Source organism: Epinephelus fuscoguttatus, linkage group LG7 (assembly GCF_011397635.1).
Source record: "Epinephelus fuscoguttatus linkage group LG7, E.fuscoguttatus.final_Chr_v1".
NCBI lineage: Eukaryota > Metazoa > Chordata > Actinopteri > Perciformes > Serranidae > Epinephelus > Epinephelus fuscoguttatus.
This window is the reverse complement of record NC_064758.1, coordinates 38,607,347-38,619,898: the sequence shown is the minus strand read 5'-3', so window position 1 is coordinate 38,619,898 and position 12,552 is coordinate 38,607,347. Positions and strand designations below refer to the sequence as shown.

The 12,552-nt window shown below is 41.1% G+C and overlaps 1 protein-coding gene across 3 annotated transcripts in view; it reads right to left on the bottom strand.

Annotated features, from left to right (window-relative positions):
* Window positions 1-12,552, bottom strand: part of acap3a (ArfGAP with coiled-coil, ankyrin repeat and PH domains 3a) — a 56,059-nt gene that overhangs the window by 31,794 nt on the left and 11,713 nt on the right. For 2 of the 3 annotated variants that reach the window (XM_049581380.1, XM_049581382.1), the window contains exons 2-7: window positions 7,112-7,170; window positions 6,595-6,778; window positions 3,441-3,485; window positions 3,260-3,355; window positions 2,630-2,704; window positions 165-176 (exon numbers count right to left, since the gene is read on the bottom strand). In XM_049581380.1, the coding sequence (XP_049437337.1) occupies window positions 165-176; window positions 2,630-2,704; window positions 3,260-3,355; window positions 3,441-3,485; window positions 6,595-6,778; window positions 7,112-7,170 (471 nt within the window). The remainder of the gene's footprint in view (window positions 1-164; window positions 177-2,629; window positions 2,705-3,259; window positions 3,356-3,440; window positions 3,486-6,594; window positions 6,779-7,111; window positions 7,171-12,552) is intronic. The other variant, XM_049581381.1, reaches the window with a different exon arrangement.

Below are 12,552 nucleotides of genomic sequence, written 5' to 3'. Positions count from 1 at the left end.
CTTCTGAAGTCTGACTGCAGTTTGACGGAAACATCAAAGGGCTTTGTTAATGTCCCACGCTAACACTGTGAGCTACACTGCTCCCTCCCCGACACACTAAACCAAAGATGTGTGTGAAGGGAAAACGAAAACACAGACGGGAGAATAAATGAAGGAGTACTCACCTGCATGAGGGTCTGAGAGGAGAGGGAGGCATTGGGATCACATGTGGAGAAGGAAAGAAAATACAGCGTTAGAACCACCAGACTGGTTTAGGTGGTGATAATACAGTAATCTTACAGTTTCAAAGCACCTCTGATTGTCCTCCTTACTGGTCGTGCTGCAGTGAAGCTACCCACAGAAAACCATCACCACCACCACAGTGTTTTCATGTCCTGCAGACTTTAATGTAGCTTTGACTCCCTGACCTTGTTTATTTACTACTACAGTACTCGCCCCTCGGTGATGGATGCTGCATGGAGCTTAGTGTCTAACAGCTCTGGCGAAAACAGATCAATAACTGGCCCCACATGTGACCCAGCCCTTCCCCGTGGCTCTAACCACAGCGCCTGGAGGGAGAGCGCTAACCGGAGCTGTCTGACAGATGGTCACTGATCCCGGGGTACAGAGGAGCCAGACGAGGGCCTGCTGCAAATAAGGCTTTATGAATTATTGAATAAATCAGTAGGATTCATCCTCTGGGGACCACGACTGTCTGTAAGAAAATCATATCAATCCAATTAATAGTTTTCAAGATATTTCAGTCTGGACCAAAGTGGTGACAGACTGACGCCATCCATAGGGCGACCCCATCAGTGAGGCCAGTCCCTCCAGTCAGCACTTTACCGGACTAAGAGCACATTCAGACTGCTGCTCCGACATCAGCACAAACACAAGCTAACGTGCTGACCATCTACAGCAGACAACAGTGGGATTAATATCTCTTAAAAACACTTAATTCCACCTGATTTTAATGCTTAAATCAGCGCCTGGACGTTGTTAGGGGGATTAATCAAACACTTCCCAGCTGCCCGCGTCTAATCCCTCCCCAGTCACAACAGATGCACTGGGCCAAGTGGCAGACTGGATCCTGGAGGTGAGATGTGAGCACATTAACGCCCTGATGGATTCTCAGAGCAGACAAAAGACAGTAAGGGTCAAAAACCTGTCTTTGTGTAGAACTTCAAACCGTCCAGACTGTCCAGATCCTTTACTCACAGGGAAATACAGGAGACAAACAAACATGAAAGAGTTTGTGCTCTTCAGTCCAGAGTTTTTGAAGAAGTAGTGTCAGATGTGTGGCCGTGATAAACACTAACATCTCAAAGGGCAAACTCTATAAGAGGCTCCATGCAAGTTGACTGAAACCGAAGAGCGCTCTCTACTCTTGTGACATTTTGCCGAAGAGTTAAAACTCAAGGACCACTTGTAGTATGAGAACAACTTTTGATATTAAACACATTTAACAATAAAAGGGATGGTGCAGTAATTTGCATTGTCGCCTCACAGCAAGAGGGCTCCTGGTTTGAGTTTGCATGTTCTCCCCGTGTCATCGTGGGTTTTCTCCCACAGTCCAAAGACATGCAGGTTGATTGGTGACTCTAAATTTCCTGTAGGTGTGAACTGTTGTCTGTAGTGCGGCGACCTGTCCAGGGTGTACCCTGCCTCTCGCCCAATATCAGCTGGGACAGGCTCCAGCCCCCCCACGACCCCCAACAGGATAAGCGGTTATGGAAACTGAGTGAAGGGATAACAATGAAAGTGTAACTTCGGTATTTTTCCACCTGAACCCTTTTTTCCCATGTTTTTGTGTCTAAATGACTCATGGAGACAACTATTTTTGAAACTGGTACAATATTGAGAGAGGTCGCTGCAGCTGGCAGTAGTGAAACAGGCTGCAATGTGCCTGTTTTTGCCACCGACAGGCTCGAATCATTATTATGAGTTATGAGTGATTATGAGTGACTGAAAACACTATGGACAGGACCTCACAGAGAAATGAAACATTTTTCTTTACCAGTCGGTTGATGAGGTCTGCTAACGAGAAGTCTGAAAACATTACTGAGAGTTGGAGAGAAAAGTGCCAGAAAGAGTTTGTTATGTTGGAGTACCGATAGTGTGTCTTCCTCTTCCTCTGACTCATAACAGCGCAAGATATAAACATTAATGGTGTCTTTCTCGGCTGAGCTGTAACGTTAGCTAGCTAGGTTGTGCTCGGTGAGCCAGCAGTAGATGAACGCTTCCTTCTGCGCAGTGATACAGTTGGCGGGTGTAATTTGGCAGCAAGAAAATAGTTCCTACATGAAACTGCTCACAACAAGGTCTATGGATTATCTTCAGTAACCGGGTCATGATTTCTGCAAAGAGACATTGCTGTTGAGTTTTTCAAATGTAGTTTTTTACTGCTCTGAGCACCACAAGCTGAGTGACATCTATTTCTATTACATTTGAGAGAAGGCAGACATCTCTAGGGTCGATATCTCAACATTTGGTAACGCACACTGATAAACAGCACTACAGGTAAGAGGAGAGGTATGTATTCTTGATTTTAGGGTGCACTGTCCCTTTAAAAACTGCAGATAATTTGCATATTTTGGTATAATTTTCCGACAATTTTTATTTGGTTGATCCAAAGCAAACAGGAACTCACCCTCTGCTGAATGGTCGCATGTTTATGCTCCATTTCCCTCTTCTCCATGGCCGAATCGATCACCAGCTGATCCAGCTGACAGTCCATTCACAGAAAGAAAAACAAGTTCAGTGTTTCTATTCAGCCAAACTTAGATCCTGTGTCACTCTCCAATATGTAGTGAGGTAAATCTGACATATATAGCAGCAGTAAAGACACAGTCAGAGAGGTGACGGGTGATTCAGAGAAGCTGACTGTAACAGTTTTCACTTGCAAACACAGGCTAAGCCTCCAATGACAGGTTAGGTCAGAGTTTGGTAATGAAGCATCGATTCTCCTGCAGCAGACGACCTGCTGTGACAAACAGCTCCCTCCACAATAATACGTGTATCCAACAGTTAAAATATGGGCTTGAACTATAACTGAGCCTTTTACTGCATGCGGAGAGGAAGCTTTATACTCGCTTCAACGCACCCGAAATCAAATTTAAAAAAATCCAACGTATGAATGAACAAGTGGAAATTCACATGGTAGGATTACATAACTGCCTCGTCGATCGTTCAAATGAGGATCAAACTGGTTCACATCCAGACGGAGCGCCTGGGGATGTGACACAGATCAGCTGAGTGGTGATGAGGATGCTTTGCTCACCTCAGCAGCCAGTTTCTTCATGTACGGGTCGATCTCATCCAGCAGGTTGTAGCCCTGCTGGAACAGCGAGTACTGGGCGTGCATGAAGGACAGCATCTGGGTGGGACAGAGGACAGCTGTCTTTGTATGTGAAATATAACCTAAAGACAAAGCAGGTGTTTGTGTGTCTGTGTTGACTTACAGCATCTAGGATCTCAAATTTCTTCTTGGCCTGGAGGACATTAATCTGCAGAGAGAGACACAATATTTTAATGTAAATAACAAATTAGACTCTCTGCAGTATTGATTATTGTTTTGATGGTTTCCTCAACAATACACCACATTTAACACCAACAGGCCACTGATATAACTCCATCTAGTGGACAATACTTTACTTTTCTTACTGTAACACCATCAACATTAAAAGACAAGCCCTGCACTTACGTACAAATCTGAGGTACATGTAATTGAGCCTTTTTTTTAAATGCCAATTTCTACTCCTCTACAAGTATGATGCAAATATTGTACTTCTTTTAAAACTCGTTTTTTATTTTAACTTCTATACAAGCTACACAGTTTTTACAGCTCACATTGTGCAATGCACAAAGTTTTGAGCTGCCGTAACATTCACCCAGGGTTAAGACAAGTAGAGTCTTAAAAAATAGAGTAAAGATAGAGTGCATATGTGATTTGTTTTGTTTCATACAGTTCCCATATTTTTTAAATCCAGATGTCGTACGTTGGAGGTTCAGGATTCAACCATCTTACTGTGATACATTCAATTATACCCTTCAGGGATTGCTCCAAGGAGAATCACCTTGGATCTTTGGGGGTATTTTGACGGAACACTGCTCTCAGAGTGTCTAACACATCCTTCCAAAACCTTTCGCACCCATTTTGTAGTAAAAACGCCTAAAATGACATACCCAAATCAAAATGATTGTAACTTCTGAGCCGCTCTGACTACATGCATGCATGAGGTTTTGCCAGAAAGAAAACTCCCTGAGGTTTCTTGTGAAAGTGTCAGAAACACTCTTGGTGATACAGAGACAGAGTAATGGGCATTTGAAGTCAGTAAAAAAATTGAAGATTTTGGTCCGTTTAAAACAAAAAATGTGTTTCAGGATGAATAACTGTCTGTGGCTTCATCTGAGCAGGTAAATGACACTGTGGGGCTGTAGGCACACTATCAGTGAACACTTGTTTCAAATTTGAAGGAGAAAGCACAAAGTATGACCATTTTAGAGTGAATTTTCCATGAAAAGATCCAGGTGGACAAGTCGGTCTCTCAGCTTCAAAACAGTACTATCAGTGATCGAACAACACTCAGCCACCTTCAGACATTGTACCGTATTGATATCAGGCATGACTGTGATAGCTAATGTTGTTTTTGACACAGGAACACTATAAAACATCACCAGAATAAAGCCATATAAAACGTGAAAGTTATGATCCCACTTTGTAGACGGCGTATCTCATCTCGTAATCCTGTAACTTTTCCCATCGAAAAACGGCATGAGATGACTTGATGACTTGATACCGCTCATTGCGATTTTTGACTATGTGTGTTTAGGCTGCTCTGGTGCGAAATACACAAGAAATAAAAGAAAAACGAAGTTATATTTGAAAAGCCGAGAGCTTCCTGAATCCGGCAATTCCAAACATCACATGGTTTGATGACGTAGTGCGCCTGGGAGATACCATTTAACAGAGGAGGAGGAGGGGAGAGAGGACGTCGGTGTCCTCGTGGAGTTAGTGAGGATAACTTAATGACTTTGAAAATACAGCTCTATTTGGTCAAATTGTACAACAACATTAGAGTGACAAAATGATCACAGTACCCTGAAACCCCGTCAGCCTGCTGAGGGTTAATGACGCACACTTGTTAGCCTGTTCCAATGTGTGTTCACTGAATGCTAGGAAGGACTCTCGCCTTGCCTCTGCAGGATCCTTCCTTGGGAGGACTCATCCTACCAAAGAAGGATCCTTGACTTTGAGGAAACTGAAAATGAGTGGGGCGGAGCTGTACGGAGAGTGTCAGAGATAACAATATAAACCGTATTGTCTAAATCTAGTTGTTATGTCTCCCAGCCCTAGTTGAAACCATTTTTTATTAACCAGGAAAGGCAGCTAAGTAACTCCCCTTCCTAGCGTTGCTGTGATTTTAGTTCATAGGGGGGTTGAACGTGACCCCAGATAAGGTGAGGTGTGGAGTGGCGTTCCTGGATCGGCGGATTTTGTCTCCAGATTTCTGAACGTCTGTCGGAATCTTCTGCCGAAATGTGGCGTGGCTCAAGATGGCTGATGGTGTCAGCTGCAGCTCAGCTGGTCAAATTTCCAGCGGCTGGTTTTAGAACGTTAAGCACGTCAGCTTTAACAGCCAGTGGGCTTGTAGTGAAGTTCACTGGTTGCTGCGGCAGGTGCTCTGTGCACTCAGCCCTCTGTTTCCATCATCACGGCGTGCCGGTGTCGGACGCTGCTGCTGCTGCTTCTGCTGCTGCTGCTCGTTGTGTGTGCTCATGCATTTGAATGGGATGAGGTGACATTTCTGGTGCCAACTAGCAATGGTAGCAATGTTTAATCTGCTAGTTGACCAATCGTGCACATCACTAGCTTTTACATTGATGCATCAGTAAAAATAATCTAATGATACAATAAATAATGGCTACATTCTCTTGATTTTATTAACATACTTTCACTTGAGTATATTGGTAGTTGTGAAAAGGATCTGATTACTTCCTCCACCAACAATAAAGGCAACAAAACACACTCTCATACACAAAGAGTCCCTGTGGCTTTGTACATCTTAACCGATGCAAACCTAAATACCATTTTGTGCTACATTTAAGAGGTCAATCGCACATATAGCGCGTCTCCCTACAGCTTTGACCTTTTCCGCCTTGAGACACTTTCAATTAAGACTCAAAAGGGTAACGTGTCTGAGAGCAGTGAGAGAAAGCTGCCAGCAGACAGAGTGAAGAATGGAAAAGAGGGCACGGCCATCACAGCGATCACACTGAATCAGTCTCTTTGTTGCCCCGCGGGCCGCTGTGGGCAGGAGGTTACAACTTGTGGGCAAAATAAACTGCATGCTGCATATGAAGAGAGGGGAGGATGTGTCACAGAGGAGGAAGGACGGATGCAGACGTCGCTGGAGGCTGAAAACGTCACAGTCATTGTGACTGGAATGTGAATACGTTACAGTGTCATCTGAAGAGATTCAAAGAGCGTCCAAACGTACACACACACTGTTACAATGACTCTTTACAGTGGGATCAATATTCTCCAATCTTCATTTAGAATTAATAAATAAATGTAGGAAGCAAACATATTCTCAAATGAGTCATTTTTCTAACCTGTAGTACGTAGTCCAGAGCGAGGTGTCGGAAGCACTTGCGAGTGATGCTGAGTGTGCCGGCGGCTTCCTCCACCTCGTGAGGTTTGTTCCTCGGCGCCTGAGCGTTCTTCACCTGCGCTATCTCCATGTCCTCTCGCACCCTGTCGAAGTGCTTCTTGGTCTCCTTGAACTTGCGAACATCCCTGTCGGACACAAAATTAAAGTGAGACATGAGTAACTTTAAACAAACTCCAGCCCAGCTCAGGAGAAAGCAGCATCACAGATCTCTGGGTATTCACAGAGTCAGCGTGAGGTCACAGGTGACCTACTTCTGCTGCACGGTGCATGATACGTCTGTGACAACCTGCAGAGGGTTGTTCTGTGTTTAATATTTAAAAACTCCAAAAAGGTTTTTGGGGGCAACAAGGGTGCGTCTGCTCTTTAAAGACTGTTTCTACCTGTGTTGAATCTTTTATACATCTTAAAGTTCTGCAGGGACACCTGACTGAAGTGTGGTGAGCTGAGGGTTTACTCACTCTTTCACAAAGTTGTGCAACTGCTGCTTCACAGAGCGCTGAGCCTGATCGAACAGGATCTGAAACACATGGAAAGAAGAGGTTAGTGGTTCTTGATTCTTCGTACACCTGGAGTTAAAAAGCATGGCCAAAATGTTCAAACTACTGCTGATGTAGAGCTGCTATTACTGTGTCACTAACCATTCGAAGAATTGGTTTCAATATCAAAACTAGTGCTGAAATGATTAGTCAGTTACTCAGTGTGTCAATCAATGGCAAATTCAATGTAAACTGATTTGATAACAGATTAATAGACAGATTTAATGCAAGTGATTTATCAACTATGACCTGTGCCAGCTTCTCACTGCTGCTTTTTTTTTGTCTTATTGGATAGAAAACTAAATCTCAAAAGGGTGACTTTTGGTCCGAAAAATAAATAAATAGGTAAATAAATAATAGTAATACATACATAAAAAAAAATAAAAAATAAAAAATAAAATAAATGAAAAAATAAAATAAAGTAAAATAAAGTGATATAAAATAAGATAAAACAAAATAAAATAAAATAAGATAAATAAATTAGATAAAATAACAACAAAATAAGATAAAATAAAAATAAAATAAGATAAAATAAAATACAATAAAGTAAAATAAAATGAAATAAAATAAAATAATATAAGACAAAATAAAATAAAGTAAAATAAAGTGAATAAAATAAAATAAAATAAAAATAAATTAAATAAGTTAAAATGAAATAAGAAAATAAAATAAACAAATTGAAGACGTAGTCTTTGGTTGTAGGAAGTTATGATGGGGCATTTTTCACAATTTTCTGACATTTTATTATTTTTTTTATTATTTTATTTATTTTATAGAGGAAAAAAATCATATATTAATTGTGAAAATAACTGCAGATTTACAAAAATGAAAATAATTTTATCAATAATTAATTCATACTTAAAATTTGCTGACAACTCTACAATAATTCGTCTCCTCCATGCTGATGAAAACAGCCATGGACCTGTAGATGATGAATTTGTAGGTTGGTGTGACAATGCATTTCTTCATCTAAATGTACAAAAAACTAAGGACGTGTATTGATGTCAGGCATTAACCGTCAACCTCTCAAAAAAAAACATCATTAAGGAACAGGTGGTTGACTCTGTGGAAAACCAGCAATTCATGTCCCTCAGTGGGGAACATGATACCGAGGCCTTTATCACCAACATCACACATGCAGTCCATTTGAGTCCTGATCTGTTAAAAAACACGTCCTGGGGTTTCTAGTGATGTAACACACACGTGAGGGAGTGACCTGCTGAACATATCTTTTGTCTTTTCAAATGGCAGCGAACATGTTTATGGCACGAAGGCAATTTAGTGATCAGATGTATAAAGAGATATTGTTTCTGTTCCTCATGATGATGATGATTATGATCTTTTATGAGAGTCTTACGTTTTTGGAAGTGTATGCTCATTTTAAGCCGTTCAAAGTACACATTTTAACCCATGTCCTCTTTCGTGGGACAGTGGAACCTGCTTCTTTTCATTTTCCATACTTCAGGAAACAGCACTGAGGCCACTGAGTCAGAAAAGATTTTGTTAAAAATTATTGAGGAAAAGTCAGACATGGATTATTTGTCTTGTAAACACACATGCGTGCACTCACACTACATATAACCAGGTGAAAGCATGCACAATACATGTAAATGTCATGTAATTTTCTTTCTTTTTTTTTTTTTTTACATTTACAATTACATTTCTGAAAAAATCAAAACGATAAACCTTTTTTTCTTCCAGGTCCCGAGAGGATAGATATCTTGGGGCTCTAGTGGATAACAAATTGAATTTTAATGCCGCACTGAGGCATTGTGCAAAAAAGTCCAGTCACATCTGTCTTGCCTAAAGAAACTGTCTCAGTTTCATGTTGACCAGTCTCTTATGATCCTATTTTACAGATCTTATATCGAGTCTGTCCTGACGTACTCTCTTCTCTGCTGGTTCAGGAATCTCAACATTAAGTCCAAAAATGCACTATGTAGTATAATGAAAACAAGTAGCGAGATCTTGGGAGCTCAGCAGAGTGCGTTATCTGTCCTGTTTCACAAACAGATAGGAAGGAAGTCTAAAGCCATCCTTTCCGACAGCTCCCGCCCCTTCATTTCCGGGTTTCAGTTTTTGCCTTGTGGCTCTCGGATCAGATTCCCCCTGTTAAGAGTAACAGGTATAAGAACTGCTTCATCCTTACTGACATTTCTTTTTAAAATGCCTCTCCTGATTGTTATTTATGTGCATTTGTTTGTTTTTACTTGCTGTACAACCAATTGCCGTCCAGAGATAAAATAAAGTTGAAGTTGAAACCAAATTAAAACCACTACAGTTTAAATTTACACAGAATTCATAATAAAACCACATTTAATTGATCGCTGTGGTTAGCAGTCGCTTTTTAAATTCCTATTTCACATAAGAGAAACATGTAAGATACAGACAAATCGCAAGAACAAAATGTTGGCATTGTATGCTTCTGCAAACCATGAATACGTTAGATTTGTATGTTTCATATATATCATATTTTTGTCTCAAAAGTGGAGTAGTATATGAGCTGAGTTGGTCATCAGGAGGTGGAGGGGATTGTGGATGGTCTGACAGCTCGGTGAGACGCCTGCCAAGCTGCAGACCACTGTTTGAGACTAACAAACAACAAAACAAGTTGTGTTTTAGTGACTCGTTACTGTTTTTTCAGTGTTTTCTTCGGGTCCAAATGTTGCCGTTTGTAGCCACCCGTTGGCGGGGACAGTGGCACGAAAAGCAGTTGTGTTTTACTGGGACATTGCTGCTTTTCCTGCAGGGATTATGCCCCCAAAAGTGGGTATTTAAGCCAAAACATGATCTTTTCCTAATCATAACTAAGTGATTTTGTGCGTAAACCAAACCACACATTAGCCACAGCGTTGTTGAAACACAAAACTTCAACATACAGGCTACGAAATAACACTTTTTCTGGCGATTGGGTTGTGCGATAATAAAATAATAACTATAATAATAACTTTACTTGTATAGCACAGCTCATACAGCAAGTGCAACTCAAAGTGCTTTACCTAATGAAATGAGAAAATACACATAAAAGACAGAGTCAATAAAATTCAATCACACACACACACACACACACTGAAACTACAAATTTCGGAGGGAAAACACTGTGCTCCAGTCAAAACACCTACAGTGTATTTCTCACCCACAGAGGGCGACAACGCACAGCTTTTCCCACATGATGCACGCACACGATGCAAATCATCCTTTAAAGCCTGCTGGAATGAATGGTGGAGGAATGTCACTCTAACTCAAGCTGCACCCGCTCCAACACAATAACACCCTGCCCTCTTTTAGGTGTTTTACATCCAAGATCCCTCCTCCTCTGTTTCGCCCTCTGAGCACATCCTCTGTGATCGCTCCTGCCATGCTACTGCTGCTGCTGCTGCTGCTAAATAGGTCACTCGGGCAGAGAGGGAGGGAGGAAGTGAGTGTGAGGGAGGAGAGGAGGCTTTTTGGTACAATGTGACACTGTAGAGTCTGCATCCAATGCAGGGTGCAAACCCACTCAGACAAATTGTCAGCACATGTGCTATCATCACCACAACTGAGCAGCGAGATGGGCTAAAGGGTTTGCGTCCTCATCCTGCCTGAATAATTGGATATACAACTGTGTGTGTGGATTAGAAGATTTGCAAGGCCCTATAAAACTAAGATTATGGGCGTTTTAACTCGGGATTACAGGCGCTGATGATGAGTAAGACACTTTCTCTATAGATGCCACTGTAGGCTGTACAGAGGGAGCCACTAAGGGACTGTTCTTTACTTATCAGAGGAGGTTTTTTTATCTTGACCCTACCAAAAAGGTAAAAACATGTTTCCTTGAGCCTCCCTGAGTGACTGGAGGACAATGCATGACATAAATAACCATTATTAAAACATATTTACACCAAATGTAGGTACAGGAGCCAATGCAACGAGCCAACAGCACGGGAGTTAGCATCCAAACAAACTGTTAATTTCTTCTGTTGCGTTCAAACCAGGTGCAAATAAATCAATATGCGCAGGTGAGTTACATGTGAAGTCAATGTTAAGACGCGATTAGGCGCAAATTCGCATCCGATGGCCCGATGGACATGATGGATGTGAGGCAAATGACGTGAAATAAGCGAATAGCGCAATTTCGCGTTATTTGTTCGCGTTATTTACGAAAGTTGAAAAATCTGAACTTCAGTGACAGATTTGCGCCACGATAGCCAATTAACATTGAGATCCTCCAGGGACATATGACGCCAAAGGCATACCAGTTATTCGTGCGTGTAAAGCGAGTCAACGCAAAATATTCTAGCCTTTAAACCTGCACGAGTAATGCGACACAAACACAACATTAAGCGAAATGTCCACCCTCCTTCCAATTTGCAGCACTACAGAAGCTGTGTGTGCACTTCTGCAAAATATGGGTGCCCACCAGCTACTCGTCATTGGTCTTACCACACAAAATCTCAAAATCTAATAAGCCTACACATCCCACATGCATGCACAGAAAAACACACACACACCTGCATAACAGCGCGCACACAGCTGGCATTAGCAACATGTGCACCGTGGCCGTTTTGCCAAATAAATAATGAATCACGGTAACTTGGCATGGCGGACGTTATTAGGTAAAAACTTACACCTCATTGTTCAAAAGTAACAAGTTAAAGGTTAAAAGGTAATACCTGGAGTTGGAAAAAAAGGCTTGGTTTTTCACTGTTGTCATGCATGTTTGTTTGTTTTTTTCAGGAGCTGATGCAAATTTATGTTTTGGCAAAACAGTTTAAATGCGGCATGAGAATTTTGATGCAATATCACTATTTTAAGCTCAGATTTCCTGTCGGAAGGGTGATGTGTTCAAGGACTGTCATAAACTTGAAAACCCAACAAAAATTTCTGTTTTTACTAGGGATGGGTATCATTAAGATTTTATCAATACTACTACCCTAATAGATACTCTTACTGGTACCTTTTCATTTCTAAATAATTGGTTTTTAGAAAATATATTCATTTTAAAAAGAATTAATTCAGAGAATGATTAGTGAATATTTTAAATATAACAAAATTTTGTTTCTAGAGCAGCAGTAATTTTTACAACCACAAAGTCACTAAATAAATAATATTTCTGACATCAAAATACTGAATAAAGTTTAGTATTTATCAGTCACTGTATCAATCATTCCTCCTGTTCTCTGTCCTTTCCACCCTTTTTGCTGATGTCATTCAGTGCGTGCAGGTACCGTTAGCACAGGTAGCGAGAGGAGGCGTTATTTGTCTCAGTCATTAGCTCAGTTAAAAAGTATTTACCAAGTTTTAAGATAGGCAGCAAATTAAGCAAAACGCTTAGACTACATACAGACGGGTGTCATTTTAGCTTATCTGGAACGAGCTTATCA